This window comes from Monodelphis domestica, chromosome 1 (assembly GCF_027887165.1).
Source record: "Monodelphis domestica isolate mMonDom1 chromosome 1, mMonDom1.pri, whole genome shotgun sequence".
Lineage (NCBI taxonomy): Eukaryota > Metazoa > Chordata > Mammalia > Didelphimorphia > Didelphidae > Monodelphis > Monodelphis domestica.
The window spans coordinates 388,838,885-388,861,672 of NC_077227.1; the positions used below are offsets into that span (position 1 = coordinate 388,838,885).

Genomic DNA, 22,788 nt, shown 5'->3' on the forward strand with positions numbered 1-22,788 from the left:
GGGAATCCCAGGAATTATAGGAGCTACCTCTAGGAGGACACGATCACCAGCCCCGTGCGGCAGCAGGAAAAAGGGATTCCACTGTGTGTGGTTTTGTGTGTGTGTGTGTGTGTGTGTGTGTGTGTGTGTGTGTGTGTGTGTGTGTAAACAGGTCAACCCAGTTTGTGTCTTAGGGCTCCAGAGGAATTGAGTCTGTGTCCAGGGTCCAAGGAGCATGTACTGAGATGTGGAACAGGTTACCAAGCCAGAATCAGTCAGGGACAAGTGCTAGGACCAGGATTAAAGTTAGAACCCTGACCTACGTCCAGGGCCCAGGTCAGGAGCCAAGAACCCAGGCTTGACCAGAGTGGAGCTGTATATGTTCTTGAATGGGCTGTGGCCAGCACAGGGGTGGGTACAGACAATTGGCTTTATTCATGGACACACTGGGGAGTCCCAGGATGGGAGGCAGCCCCATGACACACACACAGGAGGGGAAGGGTGTCTCCATGCCACAGTCACAACACACCGCCCGGGCCGGGTCAGGTTGGGGGTGACTCCAGTGAAATTTTCAGAGGGAGGGCAAGGGACAGAGGAACTGGAGGTAGGGGATGGAAATACATGGCCTGGCTCCTGCTTTGGGTTAAAAACACAAGTTCTTAGGTCCTGGAGGGGATCCAGGTTACCCTGGGGAGCCCCAGGGGCTCAGTAGAAGGGAGGAAGTATGGTGGGATCCAAGCTCACCCAGGAACCCCCCAGCCAGGCAGGAAGTACCTCAGTCTCAGCCTAGGCCAGGAATGATTTTGCCTAACTTTGTTTAAAAACATATGGGCCATGCTGTATCCTACCCTGGGAGAGGGGGTGGCTGGGGGAGGAGAACTGGGGGATTCCCAGGCTCTCCACCCTGCCCGCTGCCCCCAGGATGGAGGGAGGGACAGACACCAAACACAGACTTCAGGGAAGGGGAAAGGAGTTTGGGTCAGGAAGGTCTTGTGTTGAAGGGTGTGGAAGTAGGGGTTAGCCCTGGCTCTGGGGGTTGGGGGACCAGTTATTGTGCTGCTGGTGGGAGGGCCGGAGCCTGGCCCATTATGCTTCTGGTTCATATTCCTGGTACTCCTCCTGTGGGGGGAGAAGGGGAGTTGGGGTGGGGAAGGAGATGGAAAGGAACCAAAATAGATTTTAGACCAGAGCCATAGCACTGGAAGACCCCCATCCTTTGCCTCCCATCTAGGACTTCTCTCTCCCAGAAAACACTCTCTCTCCTCCCTGTAGAGGAGCCACAAAAGCTGAGTTTTCATCTTAGCATTGCCACTAACTTTCCCTCGCCTAAGCCAACCCATCCTAGTGCTTTTATGTTCTCTTCTGTAAAAGAAGATCAGATCAGGGGTTCTTTCTTTGTGTCTTTGACAATCTGGTGAAGCCTAGCAACCCCTTCTCAAAATAAAGTTTTTAAATGTATAGAATAAAATATCTAGGATTGAAAAGGAAAACTAATACACCAATATGCAATTATCAACATTAAAAAAACAACAAGTTCACAAACGCAAGTTAAGAATTCTTGGACTAAAATCCCTTCTCACTCTAAAACCCTGGGTTCTGGATTCTTCAATCCCTTCCAGGTCTGCTTTTCTGAGGTTCTATGACCCTTCCCCATAAGAGAAAGCACAAAGAAGGGCTAACAGGGTTCTATATCCTCCATGCCCTTTCCTGGTAGAGGAGAAAGAAGCCTGGAGGTCTCAGCTCTGCCAGGAACTTCTTTCTCCTCTTGAGTTTGGGCTTCCAAGACTAGGCAAGAAAAGGAGGTCTGAGCCTGAGGGGCTTGGCTTTAAGAATCCAAGGGCTTGTTCTTCTCCCAAATTACTTCAGGACCTATTTACAGGCTAAGCTTACCTGGGGGGGCTCTTCATAACTCTCTCCTTCAGTATCCAGCAGGGGCTCAGCCATTGGCTCTTCCCCAACCTCTTGGCCCACTTCTTCTGGCTAGAAGAAGAAACAAAGGCACATTGAGGGAGAGGCTTGGACTGGGTCCTGGGTCATCATTACCCTCTCAAGGCAGATAGACTGACCCCAGGAAAGAGAAGAGGAAATTTAAGAAAAACAAGGACCAGATTGGGTATTTTTTCCACTTCCTCCCTTGTACAACACAACTGCCCTCCCTATCCTAACCCAAGGCCACAAGGAGGCAAAGAGAGATGGGTGTGGGGGTTGGGACATGCTCCTTCTAGAGACTATTCCTTCATCTGCCCTGCCATGAGCCCCCTGCTTTGCACTGCTCCCCCCCACCCCCACCCCCCTGTGGCCTGGTTCCTTCAGCTGCTGCTATTCTGGGATAAGCTGGGAGGCAGCCGATGAATGGTGAGATCCAAGACTCTCCCCCCTCCCCCTTCCCAGCTGCCACCCAGACCCAGGCAAATACCAACAGACAAGAGTGGGTCTGCTGACCACTGCTCCCCCACAGGGCACATATGTGGCTCAATTATATGAAGATGGACAGACACGAGTCCACAGATATCATGGGCTACATAATGCAACCTGATTGTCCTGGATTAAGTGCCTCCGGCACACAGGCATGTGTGTAGTCACATGTAGAGCAAGCACACCTGAGGGCTTTAATGTGCCTATGCTTTATGTTACCAATTGTAGAGCCACTGGACAAGTGAAATACATGTAGCTGACACTAACCTTAAGGATACCCACATACACCCAAGGGGGCACCTGTGGAATGCACAGAGGGGTACCCGAGGACTATGCACACTTGCAGCACCAATCTGGGCTGAATAATATTTTTCTCCAATTTTATGCAATTTGGACCCTTTTGACAGAGAGCATGAGAGACTCCCGGGATTGGACCTTGACTCCATTCATCTAACGCTGTATCTGTGCAAACACAAGCCGAACTGGCATGGCGATACATGCTGACAAAGAAGCATGCATCAAGCGGTTCACACGTGCCCTCGTTCAAAAGCAGAAGCCACTAGGTTGCTGCCAGGGTGTGTCTGAAATGGGCTGGGGCTGGGTGGGGCTGGGTGGGGCTGGGTGGGACGGAGTGCTTCCAAATCCCTTGCAGATCCTCGGCCCACCTGTAGGGGGCGCTCACCTTCAGATCGGTGGGAAACTCTTCTTTCTTCACCAGACCCGTGGCAGCGGCGATGTTCCCAGCCCCGGAGAACACCGCTCCTCCCAGCTGGGATGCTTGCTCCTTGGTCTTCTCTGCCACTGGAAGGTGGCCGACCGGGATCAGTGCATCGCCCCACTGTGGCCAGGGCCGTGAGCGGGGAACCCCCCCCCCCCTCCCCCTAGCTCAGACGGAGGACCCGGCCCATTCCCTCCCGCAGGATTGGACATTCATTGCCTCTCCCGCCTCCGGGATAACTTGCCCTTCTATGGCACACACATATTAGGCCACCACCTGGGGAAGGGGCAGGGGAAGGGAGGTAAGGACTGGTACCTGATGTGACGCCTTGTACCACCCCCTCCCGGGTCTTGTTTCCTGGAGAAAGAGAAAAGTCGGATGAGACACGTGGCCTCCTAATCCAATGGAATCAAGAGTATATAGGCTCTAGAGTCGGAAGACCTGAATTCAAGTCCAAGCCCTTACAGTCACTTCCTTTCTCTGGTCTCATTTTCTCCCTTTGTAACATAAAGGGGTTGGACCATTTCATTTCTTTCATTTCTTTTTTTTTTAAACCCTCACCTTCCATCTTGGAATCAAGACTGTGTATTGGTTCCAAGGCAGAAGAGTGGTAAGGGCTAGGCAACCGGGGTCAAGTGACTTGCCCAGGGTCACACAGCTGGGAAGTATCTGAGGCCACATTTAAACCTAGAACCTCCCATCTCTGGGTCTGACTCTCAATCCACTGAGTCACCCAGCTGCCCCCAAACCATTTCATTCCTAAGGTCCCTATGGCATCTTATTATAAGGGAAAGTTGGCAAAGAACTCAACCAGTAACTAACCCAGTCCTCCACCCATCAGACCCATTTGGTGCCAAACCAAAACCTGCCCAATCTCAGGAGACAGAGACAGAAAAAGACGGGGGGGGGGGGGGGGGGGGGGGGGGGGGGGGGGAGACAAAGAGAGCAGGAGGGAGGGAGAGGGAGAAAGAGAGAGAAAGGGGAAAGGAGAGAGGGAGGCAGGGAGGCAGGGAAGGAGGGAGAGGGAGAGAGAGAGAAAAAAAAAAACAGAGTAGTCTGGGGTTCTTGAATTGGATGGGGAAAACTTCCTCAAGGCCAGAGCAGACCCTGGATGCCAAAGCAATCCAGGTGGACCTCTCTCCAGGAGAGGGCAGCTGGACAGGCTGGGCGCAGGCAGCCACAGCCTCCTGTGCCAGGCTCTTAAGTGTCTCCTGATCAATCCTTGATAAGGCTAGTCTGGTTTTTGCTCTCTCTGCTGCTGTCACCTGGGGGCTCTCAGGCAGAGAAAGCAGGTCTCATGAGCCACTGATAACTCCCAAGGAGTCACATTTTACCCACTGATTCTATTCTATGGCAAAGATCCCCCTCCCACAAAAGAGGACCTGAGGCTTTGGACCTATCAGAGCATTATGTATTTTGGAGGCTTGGGGGTGGGAGGGCTTTTGTTAACATGAGCATGTATACCATTGCTCTTGAAAAGAAAATCTTATCAAAGGAGAAACCCAGGCTTTGGAGAAAGGGGGTCATTAAACCAAGAGAGATGGGCAGAGAGGACTTCAGGGAGAGTTAGAAAAAGATGAGTAGACAGAAACAAGCAAAAAATAAAGGTATGGACTATACAGAGACTGGAAAACTAGTCTTTAAAGAGGGTTTGAGAAAAAATCCATAATGAATAGACAAAAATTATGTGAGTTGGACCCCAGTTAGACAGAGAATCATGCATGAGAGACAGCAATTTCCACTAGACAACAAAAAGAGCAGGGAGTTGGGTACCAAGCTGGAAAAGATTCTGTACCTTCAGAGACAAAAAAAAGGTGGTTTTAGGCAATCCTAGGCCTTAGCCTAAGGGGTGGAAGAGAAATAATAAAGGGAACATTGCTCACACAGGCATGAAGCAACAAGCATTTATAAAATGCCTATTATGTGCCAGGTTCTGAAAGCAGCACTTTAGATGGACTGAGTTAAACTTATAAGGGACCTTAAAGATTATCTAATCCAGTTCCTTCTTCTTCTTTTTTTTTTAAACCCTTACCTTCTTTCTTGGAGTCAATACTGTGTATTGGCTCCAAGGCAGAAGAGTGGTAAGGGCTAGGCAATGGGGGTCAAATGACTTGCCCAGGGTCACACAGCTGGGAAGTGTCTGAGGCCAGATTTGAACCTAGGACCTCCCATCTCTAGACCTGGCTCTCAATCCACTGAGCTACCCAGCTGCCCCCCAGTTCCTTCATTTTACAGATCAGGAACAGAGAAGGAAAGTGACTTGCCCAAGGTCATACAGCTATAAAATGGAAGAACCAAGAGTTGAGCTTCAAACCCAGTTCCTCTAAGTCCAAACTTCCCAGACCCCAGTTCTCTTGGCTGATAAGACACTATATTTCCATCCTCCATCACCCATTAGGCATTCCTCTTAAATAGTTTCTCTTAAGTCTAAAAATCCAAGTGGCCTTTTTCAGAGCCTTAGATCTGGTACCAATACTACAATGACTAACAATAAACATGATGAGGGGGAGAAATGAGGAGATTCCAAAAAAACAGAGGCAGCATGAAGGGGCAGATGGAGAAGTGACCAGGAGATGGAGGAGACAAAAACACATAGTATCACCTACAGGGCCCCACTAATCCATCCTAATAATAATGATGAGGCACATTTTCTCAAAGGTTTACAAACACTTCCCCACAACAGCTTTGTGATATAGGCAATGTATATTATTATCATCATCCCCATTTTAAACAGAAGGAAAATGAGGCTCAGAGACAATTCCTGAAAATCCTAGAATGTACTCCACGGCTAAATTCTTGTCTCCATCTCCAGAGCTCATCCCACGATTCCATGCCACCACTGACTACTTTTAACCAACACTCTCCCCACCCCAACACTTGAACCATCATCTCCCCTGATCCCTCCCATAGTGATTCCTTCTGTTGACTCATTGCTCTGGTCTCTAACCACTGACCCACTGCCTCTTGCTCTGTCTTTGCTCCTGATCTCACTCCCTCTCAGCCCCTGTCACTGACCCCTCCTCCATTCATGACTTTCATATTCCATCTCCTGCTGCTCTATCTACTGAGATGGCTTCCTGGGTCATGCCTGGCTAGTCAGCCAGGTCTGCTTGGGGGCAAGGGGGCAGCTCTCACCAACATAGAGGACACCCTCCTTGGTCTTTTCTGCAGCTTCCGTGACCCCCTGTTTGGTCTTCTCTGCAGCAGCTACCACGCCCTCCTTGGCCATGGACAGGCCCTTCATGAACATGTCCATCTTGCTGGGATCTGTGGGGACAGGACACAGATGACCTGTTGACCCCAGAGTGAGGTATCCTGGGGGGAATCCCAAGAGTGGGAGAAGGGATTCCGTTCCCTTTTCCCATTACCTCCCTTCATCATCCCTCTTTCCTCTGTGGTCTCTACTCTCTTCAATCCAGTTCCCTGGGGAGGCCCCTATCCCTCCCCACTCTCAGTGGGCCAAAGTCCCGGTGTCCTTGAAGCCCAGGAAATTGGGAGGGGCCAAGGATTCCTTTATGGGCACTTTAGTGGAGTCAGAGCCACAAGCACCGGCGAGGGGCCACACACATTGACCCACAGACGTGCACTGACGCATGCTCAGTCACACAGGGACACACGAAGTCACACGCGCAGGCACACACGCACCCGTGCCATGGTGGGGGCTTAGAAAATCAGAGAGGAGAAAGGAGGCTGGGGGCTGCAGGTTTTGCTTCTAAGGAGATGCCTTTCAAGCTTCCCTTAGTCTCCACCTTTCCCCGAAGCCCCCTGTGCCATATGCTCCCTCTTCTCCATCTTCCCGAGGGAGCTCACTTCCACCCTCCAGATGTGGCCTGTGCCCCTTCTTCCATCACCTCCAGACCCCAGGCCTTGTCTCCTCCAATACATTTGACTCACCCCCGTTTTCTTTGCACCCCGCATATCTTGCTCTTATCCACACCTGCAGCCCGGAACCCTATGCCCCTCCTCCCCCAGTCCCAGGGTGACCTATGCTTCTGCCCCCCACAGCCCCAACACTCTGTCCTCCTTTTCCACCAAATCTCTTCCTTTTACAACACTCAGACTCCCCTCCCCCTTTCTCCACCCGCCCTCCCTCGGCCCCACCGCCCAGTGCTTTCCTTCCTCCCAAGCCCCAGGGCACCTTTTCTTCCCTTCACCCCATCCAGCTCCCCAAGCGCCCTGGCATATAAGCACCCCCGCCCCGTTCCTCCCGCAGCTTTTTTTCCTAGCCCTTCTCGGGGCGGATGGCTGCCTCACCTGGGCCCGGCCGACCGGGCTGGGGATGGATAGGTGGATTGATGGATGGATGGATGGAGAGGGAGAGGGAGGGATGCGGCGGTGGCTGGTGGATGGAGGGGCGGCGATGTCTCTGCCGGGAGGGCCGGAGCGGAGCGGGCGGTGGCACTCAGATCTTTCCGGAATGGCAGAAGGGCTGAGCCATGGAGCGGAGCGCGGTCCGATTTGGAGGTGACAGATTGTCCCCGGCCTTCCGTGCGCTCTCGCTGGCTGTTTGTCTCCCGATCGTCCCTCCCCAGTGTCTGCTCCCAGTTCCCAGCTCCTCACTCTGCCGCTGCCGCAGCTATGAGCTCTCGGCTCCCCCCTGGCGGCCCCAGCGAGCCCTGCTTGGAAGAGGAGAGGGGAGGGGGAGGCTGGAGGGGCGGGGCGCCGCGTTGCTCCTTCTTGACAGCTTGGCCAGGGCGGGGCCAGGTCAGAGGGCCCGTGCCCAGGCTTCAGAGTCAATATACGGGTGTCTCTATGGATTATTAGAGCTGGAAGGGAGGTTAGAGGGGAAAAAATAGGATTGTAGACCTAGACGTGGAAGGGATCTGAGGGAATAACCAACTTGCTAGTTTTTCAGAAGGAGGAAACTGAGGCCCATACAGGTTAAAGGACTTACTCAAGGTCATACAGCAGCAAAGCCATAGAACTCTCATTCAAAGTTTAGAGTGCACGACTTTCCCCTCTGATTTCAGACTGGAGAGCACAGGATTTATACCTAGCAGGAATCATGTATTTGAATTTCTTATTTTATAGATGAGGTGGCTGACAACCAGAGTAAGTCAAGAATCTTGCTATGGTCCTCCAGGTAATAAATAGCAGGGCCCAGATTTGAACTGAACCTTTGACACCCAACAGGGTACTCTTTATACCACTTAAACTGTTGCTCTGATCCCCAGCATGGCATCCCTAGTTTGTCCTAGTTTCCTGCCTGGGGTTGGATATGGTTTGGAATTAGAGATACCACAGTCTTCTCTCCTCTTTCTCAGGAACCATGGCAGAAGAGGGAAAACCCCTTATTCAGAGGCTCTGTCTTCTGATATTTTTTGGCTGTCCCCCATGCCTGAAATTCTATTGCTCCTCATCTCTGCCTTCTGACTTGCTTTAAGTTTCAGCTAAAATCCTACTTTCATAATACTGTTATTTTCCTCTGTTAATTATCTCCAGTTTATCTTGTGCAAATATCTTGTTTGTATAGTTGTTTGCATGTTGTCTCCCCATTTAGACCGAGAGCTCCTTGAAGGGAGGGATTGACTTTTGTCTTTCTTTTTTTCCCTTGAATTTAGCACAGGTGCCTGGCACATAGTAGGTGCTTAGTGAATGTTTGCTAACTTGACTGTGTAAACTTGTTTAATTCCCCTTATTTCTCTGAGTCTCAGTTTCCTTTTTGGTAATAATATCTCTACTGCTCATATTATAAGGGGGCTATCAATAAAATGAAATGGAAGCTATTCTTCTTGATTTAAAGTGAGAAAATGTGGATTCAAGTTATGACAGTAGTGTAACCTTTAGTACGTCACTTAATTTTTCTGAGCCTCAGTTTTCCTGTTTGAAATGATATAATATTAGACTTAAACTTAGAAGAGATTTTAGGTACCATCTAGTCTAATCTCCTCATTTTAGAAAAGAGAAAGGCCCAGAGAGGTTAAAGTGATTTATTCAGGGTTACATAGTTAAGCAAGTACAGAACAGAACTAGGATTTGAACTCAGGACTTCTGGCTCCAAATCCAAGATTCTTTCCATTGCAATTACACTGTCAGCTTACACTGTGTGATAGAGTAGTCATTGAGCCAGCCTTAGAGTCTGGATGGCTTGGGTTCAGGTGTCTGACACATACAATGTTATCAGGAGCAAGTTGTTTAATTTCTCAGTGCCCTAGGGAACTCTTTATATAGCTATGAATTGTAGAACAGTTGCTAAACTACATTTGTAGAGGGAGTTTCCTCCCAGGGGCTCTCCCCACCAAAACACATTATCCATATTACAAAGCTGATGTAAGGAAAACACTTTGTAAACCAATATTGTTCTAGGAGTCTTGGAAAGAAGAGAGAGGTTCAGTCTTCCTGGCTTTTCTTTCCTGTCCTCTTAGACTATTGGACTGGTGGACAGGGACAGAACTGACAGATATAGTAAGGGTGAAGAAGTCACTTAATTTTTCTATATTGTTAGAAATACTCTGATCTCTACACTCATAGAATCTTTGGTTGTAACGGTGCTTAAAAATCATCTTGTCCAACCCCAACATTTTAAGATTGAAGAGACCAAGACTGAAGAAGGACAAGTGGATTATCTAAAGGCACACAAACTAGTGGAAGAGTTTGGTCTAGAATCCAGTGTTCTGCTGTGCCAGTTAAGGGGTAAAGTTTAAGGTTAGGGTTAGGGTTTGCTCCTTCTCCATTACAGACATTCAGACATGCCAGTCATATCTCTTCATCTCATTACACAATTCAATCAACATTTTAGTGTCTATTATGTTCCAGATAGTGTTCTAGGCTGTGGGGAACATAGAGACAAAATGAGACTGTCCCTGCTCTCAAGGAGCTTACATTTTACTAGAAAGCAACACACCTGTTGGCTTATGCCTGGTTGGAGTTCCCGTAGACTTCTGCTTATCAGGAAAGCTCTGTAGATGCAGAATGACAGAGTTGTAGACTCCCCTTGGTCTGGTATTTCCTTCCCTGATAATTTCACAGTGGCATTCAGATGGAACTGGAAGCTAAAACTGAGATCCCATCCTATTCCTGCTCTCAGAATCACAACATTATTGGTTTCTTCTGAATTTACTCCTCTGAAGGTACACTACCCAGGGCCAGCAACTGTTCCTCCCCCTGGAATGTCACCCCTAAGTTCAGATCACTTCCTTGGTGCACTCTAGATCTATGAATTAGAACTGGGTAGTGAATGACAGCACTGCCAGTTGGCAAGTATTTCTACAACCTTGCACAAGATATGGGCTTCTCTGTGTAGACCTGGGACCTCTTCTTGCCCTGGTCCATATTATCAGTCCTCTTTCAATTCCTGTGTACTGGAATGCTCTGTAAGGTATGCTGGTGGCTAGACTTTCACCCTTTTTGCCCATCTTCCTGTACTGACTGAGTCAATTTTTTTTTTAATTTCCAATTAAAATTTAGTCTGCTGCCCTTTTTAGATCTTTGTTTAGAAGTTGTTTGGGGAAATTCAGATATGCTTCTTTCCACTTCTCTGCCATCTTGGATCTGTTCCCAAGTCTAAAGCTTTGGTATATTACAAAAATTAAAAATTAATATTCTAACAGTTGGTCTAATTTCCTGGGCATGCTTGATTAGAGGTCCTAATCAAAAGAAGAATTGTTCTTAATTCTCTGGGAAGGCAAAACTAGTAGCTAGATGGAGAAATTAAGAGCCTCTTAGTTTATCCTGGACTAAATCAGTAAACTTCTTTGTTCTTTGCTTATTGTTGACCCAACTAAGAGATATATCCTTTTATGGGAAAACCAGTCTTTGCCAAGGATAAGCTCATAATCTTCGATCAAAAACACAAAAACCCTAACTGAAAATCTGCAATAGAATTTCCTTATCTTTTTTTTTTTGGTCAAGATGACCATAAATGTAAATTGGAAATGGTTTAGTATGAATGAGAGATGACAATTTTTTTCTGATTAAAGGAGAAAGACTATTAATTAGAATTTCTCTTTATGAAATTGGCTTATACATTAATACAATGTGCACACAGCAGTTTGAATTAAATGATGTATATTGTCCCATTCTACTCCCCCCCCCCCCACACACACACTCAGTTACACTTGGCTTGATCAACAATAATCAATAAACAAAGGATACCTTCTCTATTGATTTAGTCACAGCTAAACTGAGAGAACTTCCCTCTCTTTGTTTAACATTCCCCATTTTGATGTGACCCTTAATTTATGAAGACTCAGGAAATTAGACCAAGAACCCTATTAGAATATGAATTCTTAGTTTTTTTTACACATATAGAGGACATAAGCTTCTACGATGGTTTCTAGACCCCTTACCATCCTAGATTAGTCTGATTAAATTGTATAAAGTACAGAGAAAATATTTGATGTCTTCATTCTCTCTGATGTATATTTTCAGATATCTTCTCTCAATTTTTGTTAAATCACTTAAAAAAATATGGCATGAATATGCTGTTTAAGAGGAAGTTTAGGTTTCTTTTCCAATTATAATCAATACTGTGATACCTTAAACAATTCAAGCAAGAAGTAGTAATCATTGTACCTTACTTTCATTTTGTAAAATTAGGTAGGGAGCAATAATATTCCTAATATATGTCCAAACATTATAATCTTAATGTTAGCTCACTAATATTCTGATGATCTGATAACACCATGTAGCTATCATATGAATAATGGAATTGCATTACTCCCTGGTCTTTAAAATACACTGTTTTGAGATATCTTAAAATGTTTATAAAACTGTCTTTATATACTTAAAAGAACTGAATTGCATTCTATTCTACCAAATTTTGTACATTTTTTTAAACCATTGTTTGCTGTCTTAATAATAACACTAAGACAGAAGGGCACAGACAAGGCAAACAGAGTTAAGTGACTTGTCCAGAATTACTGGACAACTGTGAGGTCAGATCTGAACCCAGGTCCTCCTGATTCTAGGCCTGGCATTCTATTCACTTGCCACCTAGCTGCCCTAAGGTTGCCCAGTTCTGAAAATATTTCAGTTTGTCATACATACCCAGATCCCCTGACTCCAAAGTCCTTCTGAAAATTGCAGGCCCAGCAGATAACACAATCCTTTGGATTTCTTCATCTGTAAAAAGAAGACATTCAATTATGTGCTTTCTAAGTGTTAATAATCCATGTTCTAGAATCTAAAGATTCATTCAATTGTGTTATACTCTGTTCTCTATTGCCCTTACCAGCTCTGACTTACCAGGGTCTATCTAGTCTTCTCTTGAAAGATGGATGGGTTGAAAACTAGCAAGTTAGGCCAAGGAGGAGAGAGAGTAAGGAGAGAGGGCTTCGTGCCAGGCCAAACAAGATAAGCTGGTTTTATCTGGATGTATCGAAATATCTGTCTTTTCAAAAAAGCCTCACCAGGCACAAGCTGGTGGTCTGAACAGAAACTATTGTTGACTCTAGCTGCAGGGACTCCACGTTCTTGGAATCAACTCTGTAGGACCCTGTAACAGGAGGTTATCTTAAAGCAAAGACTGGACCAAAAGTGCAATGGGATGGGGCCTGGAAATAGAAAATCCCTTTTAGTGGAAGTTAGAAGACTTGAGTTTTTTCTTAGGTCTATTCCAAAGTTACACAGTACTCATGCAAAGATTATAGAATAGAGTATCAGAATTGGCAAGGACCTTAGAAATGACCTAATCAAAGGGGATCACAGGATTTGGAGCTAGAAGGGATTAAGGGAACATCTAAATTCCTTATTTTACTGATAAGGAATATGTCCAAAGAGGTTGGATAGTTTGGAGACTTACTTTAAGTTATATAGGTAGTAGAGCCAGGATCTAAAACCAGGTCCCCCAACTCCAGATCCAGGCCTTTTTTCTTTATAGCATATGGCATTTTTTCATGAGAGGAGGAAGCTGGGACTCAGAAATGAGAAGTGATTTTCCAATGGGTCAATGGCGGAATGAAGACTGACAATCTAGGACTTTCCCCACTGCATCCCACTTTTGCTCTTATCTAACATTCAGAAGCAGATATTCTACAAATTTCTAAGTTAAGTTTTGAAAAGAACCTTGAATTTCTTTAATAAAAGCTGCTGCATGAATACTTAAAAAAAATTAGAATCCCTACTTCTGTTTTAGAATCACCCGAGCCACCCCCCCCCCATGAATACTTTTAAAGAAGAAAAAGAAATACATTTATTTGGGGACCACTGGGTAGGGAGGGAGCATCTCCTGGCTAGGTGTCCCAGATTCCCCTACGATTTAAAGGAGATGGAAACATCTCCAAACATGCTTTGGAGAGCCCAAGGGGATAACCCCAAACTCAACCTAGACATATTCTGAAGGAAATATCTTATGTGGGGCCCATTCCAAGCCAAAGGTATGGACAAAGGTAGGGACAAAAAGCAAGCCAAATGTCAGAAGGACTTTCTATGTGCTGAGCGCTGTTGTATGTAACAGGCCTGACACTTGAATAAGGCATTTTGCTGGAGTCAGAATTCTGGTCCAATTGGATAGCTGCCATCAGGGCAAGTATTGTTGCTGGGGTGATGGGCTATCCAATTGTTGACAATACTGAGATTGGGAAAAACAGTAATAGCTATCATTTCTTCAGTATTTTATATCTTGTGAAGTAATAATAATAATACCTACCATTTATTTAGTGTCTTAAGGTTTGCAAAGGGCTTTGCATGTCATAGTTTTACATTTTTCTCTGCTCCTAACAATGACCCCATGAAGTAGATGCTATTATTATCCCCATTAACAGATGAGGAAACCGAGGCTGAGAAAAGAAGAATGATTTGCTTAAGGTCACAGAACTAGCAAGTGTCTGAAGCTAGATTTGAATTCAGGTCATTCTGACTTCAGGTCCAGTGGTCTATCATTCAGCTATCGTGTCTGCCCTAAGTTTTTTCTTCTCTAGGCTTAATAAGCCCTAGCATTAAGGACGACCAGGAAGCTTCTGGCAGAAGGCAGGACTTGAGCTGAGACTTGAAGAAAGCCAGGGAAACCAGGAGATGGGGATAAAGAAGTGGCAGAGCTTAAAGGGCCCTTAGAAACCATCTAGTATAATCATTCTATTTTACAGAAGAGGTAATTGAGACCAAGAAGGGGGAAAGGAGTTATCCAATATCACCCAAAAGGCTGGTGGCACCCTAAAATAGAATCCAAGGTCACATGGCTCATAAATGGCAGAGCCCAGACTTGAACCTAGTCCGCAGTGGCAACATTGTTTGTTTTCATATACCATGATACTTCCCTTCTTATGGGAGGTGGGATGGGGGAGGTGGAGGAAGGGAAGCTGAATAGTTAAGTGATTCTTTTATAGCTCATCTGAAAAGATCAAGGAATTTTACTCTGGCTGACCATCTTTGGATATTTACTTTTCTTGCTGTGTTCCCCTTCTCGCAGGACCAGAGGTGTCCCCCAGTGGGGCAGGAATCCCAGGCTTACCTGTGTATTGCCCTGAAAAGTCCTGCCTTCCAGCAGAGGCCTCAAAGGCAGAAAAATATGAAGGATTTAATTCTTCCTTCTAATAATATGCAGATGTGACTCTGGGCAAATCACTTAACCTCTCAATGCCCCAGGCGACATTCTAAGGCCATATAGGCTGTAGAACAGGTGATGGTCTGTCTCTATTGATAGAGTTTACTCACCAGGAGATCCATAAAATACCAGAAATTACAGATGCAGTCCAAAAGAAATGAGTAAAGCCTTACAGGCCCATAATATCATCTAAGCTCCCTGATTGGCTGAGAATGAACCTGTGGTTAGAAGAATGAGCCAATGGGGTTTGTTTTGGAGAGCCCAAGGGGATAACCCCAAATTCAACCTAGATATATTCTGAAGGAAATATCTTATCTGGGGGCCCATTCCAAGCCAAAGAATAATCAAGGCTACTGGTTATATGGCAACATAGGAGGGGATTTTGTCATTCTGTGGGTCTAGGAGAATCTCAGAAGCCTCAGGAGACTGAGGGCCTCTTGGTTCAAAATTAAGTAGATTTTTTTCCCCAATATATTCTCCTAAAGGGATCTTTCCCCAGTGTTTTATTTCTGAATGTGTAGAATCTCTTTTCTCTTGTAAAGAAAATCTACAGACCTGGCTGCTATTGCTGTCTGTGGAGGCAACACTCACTGTGAGTTCTCTCACCTCATGCTCTTCTCCCCTGAAAGCTGTGAAATCAGCATCAGCTCAGTCCTTTGGGGTGGGGTAGAGCCTGTAGGTGGGGGCAGGGGGTGCTCCTGAAGCTGACAACAGGAGGCACCTCCAGGACTGGTTCTCCTCTGCTGCCCCAGACTCCTGATGGTATTTCAATGGAGAATGAAGTTGTTGCCCAGGCCCCAAGGCCTCCTCTATCACCTAATCTCCAGGAGCCCCCTTCCCTCTTCTCTTACACTGACCCCTCTCAGTTCTGGGGACAGAAGAGCGAGAAACCTGCTCCGGTCTGTCCTCTGTTATTCTACAACCTCCCCAGCTGCCATTATCTTTGATCTTCCCATCCCCTTCCCATGAAGCCACATGGGGTAGATAAGAGTCCTGGACTGTAAATCAAGAAAATCTGGGTTCAACTCCACCCTCAAATACTTATCAGCTGTATGATACTGGACGAGTCTCTCTACATCTATTTCCTCATCTAGAAAACAAGGGGTTAGATTCAATTATCTCAGGTCTCTTCCATCTCTAAGTTTCTGATTCTATGATCTCTTCCCCTTTCCCATCAGCCTACTGGTGCTCTGTCCCCCACTCCCCCAGTCTATACCAATGGTAGAATATTTCTGTGTCCTGTTCCCCTGGTTCTCATGATTTAGAGGCTCATTGGAAACCCCTTCCCACTACAAACGCTCCTCTTTCCTGCTGAGTCCTCCCCAGGCCCTATCTTTCTCTGTCCTTTTCTTTTACTGGGCCCCCTGGAAATCCCTTTATCATTAATAGGCTTCTCTTCATCTTAAAATGATTTTTCTCACTTCTTTTCCACTCACACTTTTTCTTGTGCTCAAGGAAACTTGGCTTTTTTCCAGACGATACCTCATTCCTTTGCATCTTTTCCAAGCTAATGGCTCTTTCTTCAAAGCACCTTTGCCTCCACAACCACCATCCTCCTGTTCAGTTAGGAGGGGCATCCATGTTCCCCACTGCCACTTCCAGACCTTTCCTCCACCCCCTTGAGATTCCCACCTTCCCCTCTTTCACCTTGCACTGAGCTGTGCTAGCTTCCAGATCACTCTCCCTCCTCTCTCTTTTAATTTCTCTCTCTCTCTCTCTCTCTCTGACTCTCTCTGTCTCTCTCCTTTCTCTGTCTCTGTCTCTCTGTCTCTGTCTCTCTGTCTCTGTCACTCTGTCTCTGTCTCTGTCTCTCTCCTTTCTCTGTCTCTGTCTCTGTCTCTCTCTGTCTCTGTCTCTGTCTCTCTCCTTTCTCTGTCTCTGTCTCTGTCTCTCTCTCTCTGTCTCTGTCTCTCTGTCTCTCTCCTTTCTCTGTCTCTGTCTCTCTCTCTGTCTCTCTCTGTCTCTCTGTCTCTGTCTCTCTCCTTTCTCTGTCTCTGTCTCTGTCTCTTTCTGTCTCTGTCTCTGTCTCTCTCCTTTCTCTGTCTCTGTCTCTCTCTCTCTCTCTGTCTCTGTCTCTGTCTCTCTCTCTGTCTCTCTCCTTTCTCTGTCTCTGTCTCTGTCTCTCTGTCTCTCTCCTTTCTCTGTCTCTGTCTCTGTCTCTCTCTCTCTCTCACACACACACACACACACACACACACTCTCTGTTTCTGTCTCTATCTCTCCTCCACTCTCCCTCCCTTCTTCTCTCCACTTCTCTCTCTCATACACTTTCTTTCTCTCACTCCCTCTATTTCTGCCCCCCCCCCTTCTTTGAAATGTATCATATCAGATTCCTAACTGTGTGACCCTGGGCAAGTTACTTAACCCCATTTGCCTATATCTTGCCCTTCTGTCTTAGAGTTGTGACTAAGACAGAAAGTAAAGATTTGAAAAAAATATTTTTTAATTAAAAAAAAAAAGAAGCAGTGGCAATGTGACATAATAGCAATGAACTTTGATGGCTCCCTATAGCCTTCAGGATCAAATACAAAAGTCTGTTTGGCCTTCAGATACCAACATAATCCAGCCCCTTCCTACCTTCTAGGTTCCTCATAGCTTACTCCCTTGCCAAGGATTCTTCAATCCAGTGCCCCTGGCCTCCCTACTCTTTCACGAACAAGGCACTCTATCGTTTTTAGTCATTTTCTCTGGCTGTCTCCCAGCCTTGGAATGCTCTCTCTCTGGGTCCTCAACTCTGCCAACTGGCTTCCTTGGCTTCCTTGAAATCGAGACTAAAATCCCATCTTCCCCAGGAGGCCTTTGCCAACCCTTCTTACGTCTAGTGCCTTCCCTCTGTTCATTATTTGCTCTCTATCACAGATAGCTAGGCCTCTCTCTCTAGCAGATATTTGTTTGCTTGTTGTCTTCCTCTTTAGATTATAAGGTTTGGGGGTGGGGGACACTATCTTTTGCCTCTTTTGTATCAACGGCACAATGCCTGGCATATAGTAGGTGCTTAAGAAATGTTTATTGGCTGACTAACAGATGGACAGAGAGAGTTGGCTCAGATTCAGGAAGACCTGGATTCATCTTCCATCTTTGACACATTTGGCTGAGTGACCCTGGGTAAGTGGCGAGTTAGTGTCTGATTCAAGGTTTGGAGCCAGCTCTTTCTCTCAGTGTCCCCCAAGGCAACACATTAGACTCTATCCTTCAATGGGAGAACTAGGTAGTACAGTGGGTAGGGTTCCAGGCCTGGAGTCATGAAGTCTCATTTTCCTGAATTCAAATTTCTCTTCGGATACTTACTAGCTATGTGACCCTTTTCAAGTTACTTAGTCCTGTTTAACCTCAGTTTCCTCATCTGTAAAATGAGCTGGTGAAGAAATGGAAAGCCACTCCAGTGTCTCTGCCAAGAAAACTCCATTTGGGGTCATGGAGAGTCAGATGAGACTGAACAAGGATAGCAATAATGAGAATAAGCTACTGACATGCATTGGAGGGAATTTCCTCACTGAGAACTCTTTCCATCTAAGAAATCACAATTCCATCTCTCCCTCCATAGACATTTTTGAGATACTAAACACTAGAAATTTGTTGTTGTTAGGTCATGTCTAGCCCCATGAACCATAGCTATCCACAAGGTTTTCTTGGCATGGATACTAGAGTGGTTTGCCAAAATTCCTCTCCAGTGGATCCTGTAGTCAGTCAGGGGTAAGTGATTTACCCAAGGTCATAAAGATAGAAAGTGGTGTCAGAGGCTAGATTTGAACTCGGGTCTTCCTGATTCCAGGCCCACTGCTCTTAATTAGCCACAGAGTCCCAGCTGCCTCTGTAAATAGGAGATACAAAGACAAAAATGAAAAACATTATTCTTCTCAAGGAGGTTATAGTCTACTAGGAAATAGAACATAAACAAGGAAGGCAATACAAGATAGTTTGAAAAAGAAGAGAACACTAATAGTTCAGGGAGGACTTCCTGGAGCAGGGAATTCCTCATCTGAGCCTTGAAGGAAGTCAAGGATTCCAAGAGGCCGGATTGTGGAGGGAGGCTCTGTCTCCCGTAGGGGATAGAGTAACTGATTTGAAGTGCAGTAAACAAAGCGAGGCAATTGGAAATGTCTGGAAATATAGACTAGAGCCCATCTATAAATATCCAGGGGAGGAGTATATAATTTATCCTAGAGGCAACAGGAAAACTTGACTCAAGGTTTTTGAGTAGTGATTGGTATGACCATACTTGTGTGAGAGGAACGTGATCTTCTTGTCTCTGTGGAGGGTCTATTGGAGGGGGGAGAGACTGGCAGTGGGGAAACTGATGCAAAGGCTACTGGGGGAGGGCAGGCAGCTCAGTGCTTCAGTGGAGAGAAAGTCAGGTCTGGAGATGGGAGTTCCTGGGTTCAAATCTAGTCTCAAACACTTCCCAGCTGTGTGATCCTGGGCAAGTCACTTGACCCCCATTGCCTAGCCCTTACCACTCTTCTGCCTTGGAACCAATACACAGTATTGACTCTAAGATGGAAGGTAAGGGTTTTAAATTAAAAAACAAACAAACAACCAAGTATGAACAAAAAGGTGGCTCAGGGGATCATGACTGTACATAGAATCACAAAGTCCTGAGTTTGAATCTTGCCCAAATGTTTACTTGCTGTGGGACCCTGAGCAAGTTCCTTACTTCTTTATTTTTTTAGTGTTTCATTTAAAATTAATTAATTAACTAATTAACTAATTATTTTAGAATACTTTTCCATGCTTCCATGATTTGTGTTCTTTCCCTCCCCCTCCCTTCCCCCCTCCTATAGCCAATGAGCAATTCCATTGGGTTTTACGTGTGTCATTGATCAAGACCCATTTCCATATTATTAATATTTGCACTGGGTTGATTGTTTAGAGTCTACATCCCCAGTCATATCCCCATCGACCCATGTGATCAAAGTCCCTTACTTCTTAGCCTCAATTCTCTCATTTGTAAAATGGAGATAAGAATAGCCTTTACGTCACAGAGCAGAGGTATAAAGACTGGACTGGAGGTTATGACACTCAGGAGTAATGCCAGAACCAGATTGAAGTGGAGTTGATAAATATTTAATAAAATAAGTAAAAATAGAATAGAAAACAGCTAATGTTGGGGGCAGCTGGGTGGCCCAGTGGATGGAGAGCCAGGTCCAGAGATGGAAGGTTTTGGGTTCAAATCTAGCCTCAGACACTTCCCAGTTGTGTGTCCCTGGACAAGTCACTTAACCCTCATTGCCTAGCTCTTACCACTCTTATGCCTTGGAACCAATACATAGTATTGCTTCTAAGATGGAAGGTCAGAGTATTAAAAAAGTAGGTAATGTTAACTATTCTATCCATGGGAATCCTTACCTATGGTTTAATGGCTTCCATTTCTAACTGAGTCTGAAACCACTTGTTGTGAGGATCCAGTAAGATAACATGTAAAGTACTTTGCAAACTTTAAAGCACTCTATGAATGGTAGCTAATAATAATAACCTTATGTTTGATGTTTGATTGATTGAGCAGCAGAATGCTGGTCATATAACCACTTAAAATGGGTCCACTGAAAATTCATAGGATTCAATATCAGCATTTCCTTGACTGTTCCATGGGGATCTTTTCATGCTTCCCCAAAAGACTTTTTATTACTCTAAGGCAGCTGTTTCAAACTTTCTGCTTTAAATCCACCCCCTTCTCTTCCGGCAGATGACCTCGATTCTTACTCTTCTAGGAGAATCAAGGCCAGCTGTTGGGAGCTCCAGCAACTCCCACCAATCTATACTGCAAACTCCCTCCACATCTCCGCCCATCCTCTGTTCCTTTGTTCTTCTTTTGGAGGAAGAAGCGACCCTTCTCTGAGCCAAGGCCAAGTCTTCTCCTGGGCCCTTCAGCCCATCTCCTCTCACTCCTTTTTATCTCATCTGTAATCTCTCCCAATCCATTGGCTCCTTCCCCACTGCCCAAGAACATGCTCAGGCCTAATGTAACACTCTTTGCAACAGCTTCCTGCCATGCAGCCAATACATGGTCTTCTGCACTCCCTGCACACTGAAGGTGCCAGAGAGATGGGAAGTGTGGGGCTATATGGCCTCAGGGAGTGACAGCGAACTTGAGTGCGAGGCAGCACAAAATGTACAGTGACGGAAGGACTTAAAAAAAAGGCAGAGGCAGTGCGCTGTGTTCCTCTCTGTCCCTGTCTATCAGATTGCTTCTTTCTCTGGCTTTCTGTCTCTCAAGCAGCTTGCTTGAATCGTGGCTAAGGTTCAGCTGATGGTCACTTTTTTGGCCCATCTGCCTATGACTCCAGAAGAAAGGAGAAGGCAGGGTGACTGACTCAGAGCACAAGTCACTCTTTGGCATTTTGAGCTCAATAACTGGACTTCCTGGAGGGGTAGCTAGAACACCTCGTGAGATGATGGTGCAAAGAAAAAGGCTGTTGGAGTTCCTTGGAGGCAACTGCCTAAGGTGTCTGGTGGCATCTCCCCCAGAAGACAGCTAGGATCTGAGGCAGATGCTAGGACAGCCCCTGGGAGTGAGATTATGCCTCTGATTTTGGGGGGGTATTTGAAAGCATTTCTCTATTAAAGTCTCCTTCCCCAAGCGAGCACCAAAAAATGCCCCCATTGCTTCAGAGTTCCTTTAGAAACAGCCTTTTGCTAACTTTGATTCTGCTTTAGTAAATATACTTGGTACGTGGGTGTGAGAGAGAAATCCTTTTTTGAGGCCACCCCAAGTCGAGAAAGATTAAGATCCTGTGAGAATAGGGGCTAGCAAGATTTGATAAGTTCTGATTCTTTTTCTGTCCCTTAATGGGTACAGAGAGCTCCAGGATGAGGAAGCACTCTCCACCAATGTAGATCTGCATCTCCTCTGACAATGACAGTCTTGGACAGCTGTGTGGGCCACTGACAGGTTAAAGGAATTGCTCCGGGTCACACAGGCACTAGCATCTGAAATCAGGTCTTCCTGGCTGAGTCTGACCCTCCATTCACTAAGACAAACAGAATTATTGGTGGGAATTAATCATACTCTCAGAAGAGATAGAAATTTAGGATTGTTCTATTCAACCTGACCATGAAGGGGGGCCCTACCTGGAGGGAAATTCATTAGCCCGTGCTTTCTATTAGTGGGTTCATGGTAGGCATAGGAGTTCCTATGAGAAATATGATGTCTGGCTGCTATCAAATTAAGTCCTAGCCTCAGCATCTGGTTTATGTTTTCAGGAAGAGGACCACAAAGGGATCCCGGTTGGATCAGGGCCAACAAGCCTGGTTCTTTAGATGAGGAGAAAGATCACACTGGCAGCAAGTGGAGAATAATGTATTAGTGACTCAATGGATAGAGCCAGAAGTCAAGAAGACTTGAGTTCAAATTCAGCCATTGACACTAGCTTGTGACCCTAGGGAAGTCACTTAACCCCGTTTGCCTCAGTTCCTCATCTGTCAAATGAGCTGGAGAAGGAAATGACAAACCAGCTACTCCAATATTTTTGCCAAGAAAATTCCAAACAAGGGATGTCCGGTCAAGATGGCGGCTTAAAGAAAGCTAAAGTCCAGATCTCCTGAAACCCTTCCTTACCAATCTCAAACCGAATGCTCCTAGGGCACCGAAATTCAAAACGATCAACAACATAGACCCCGGGAGTCCTCCTCCTGGACCTGGACCTGAATCAAAAGGTACGCCCCCCCCCCAAAAGCCAGAACCCGAGACCACTCGGACCTAAGGGGTAGGCAGAAGGAAGGTCCTAGGACCCATCCCCCCCAACCCAGAGCGCCGAGTCTGAGTCTGAGGCAGCAGAGGCAACCTCAGAGCCCCACGGCCTGCTATTCTGAAGGCCGCTTCCTGAAAACAACCTGACCCAGTCGAGGGGGCACCTAGACAGCAGGGAAACAGAGAGGGACGGGGGAGCTCTGAACCCCCTGGGAGGAGCCCTCAGAGGTCTGGGAAGCTGCGGCCCCTCCCCCTCAGAGAGCAGGGTCATCTGGAACAACAGCAACCCTCAGGGCTGGCAAAAGGGCCTCAGGAGCCGGCTATTCTGAAGGCCACATCCTGAAAACAACCTGACCCAGACAACACCCAGACAGCACCCAGACAGCAGGGAAACAGAGAGAGAGAGGGGGGAGCTTGTAACCCCCTGGCTGGATCCTTCCATTGGAGTCTCACGAAAAAAGCCCCTGCCTCAAGGCATACTAAATTCAACCCAGGGAAAGCTAATCT

The 22,788-nt window shown here is 46.2% G+C and overlaps 1 protein-coding gene across 1 annotated transcript; it reads right to left on the reverse strand.

The window, feature by feature from the left end:
• Positions 1-391: 391 nt before the first annotated feature.
• On the reverse strand, positions 392-12,175 carry SNCB (synuclein beta). The gene is made up of 8 exons (XM_056811646.1): positions 12,101-12,175; positions 9,957-10,011; positions 7,367-7,728; positions 6,248-6,379; positions 3,428-3,469; positions 3,077-3,195; positions 1,870-1,959; positions 392-1,098 (listed from the first exon to the last, which is right to left on the reverse strand). Exons 4-8 carry the CDS (start codon positions 6,366-6,368, stop codon positions 1,066-1,068), a joined length of 405 nt encoding a protein of 134 aa, XP_056667624.1. The 5' UTR covers positions 6,369-6,379; positions 7,367-7,728; positions 9,957-10,011; positions 12,101-12,175; the 3' UTR covers positions 392-1,065.
• Positions 12,176-22,788: the final 10,613 nt, after the last annotated feature.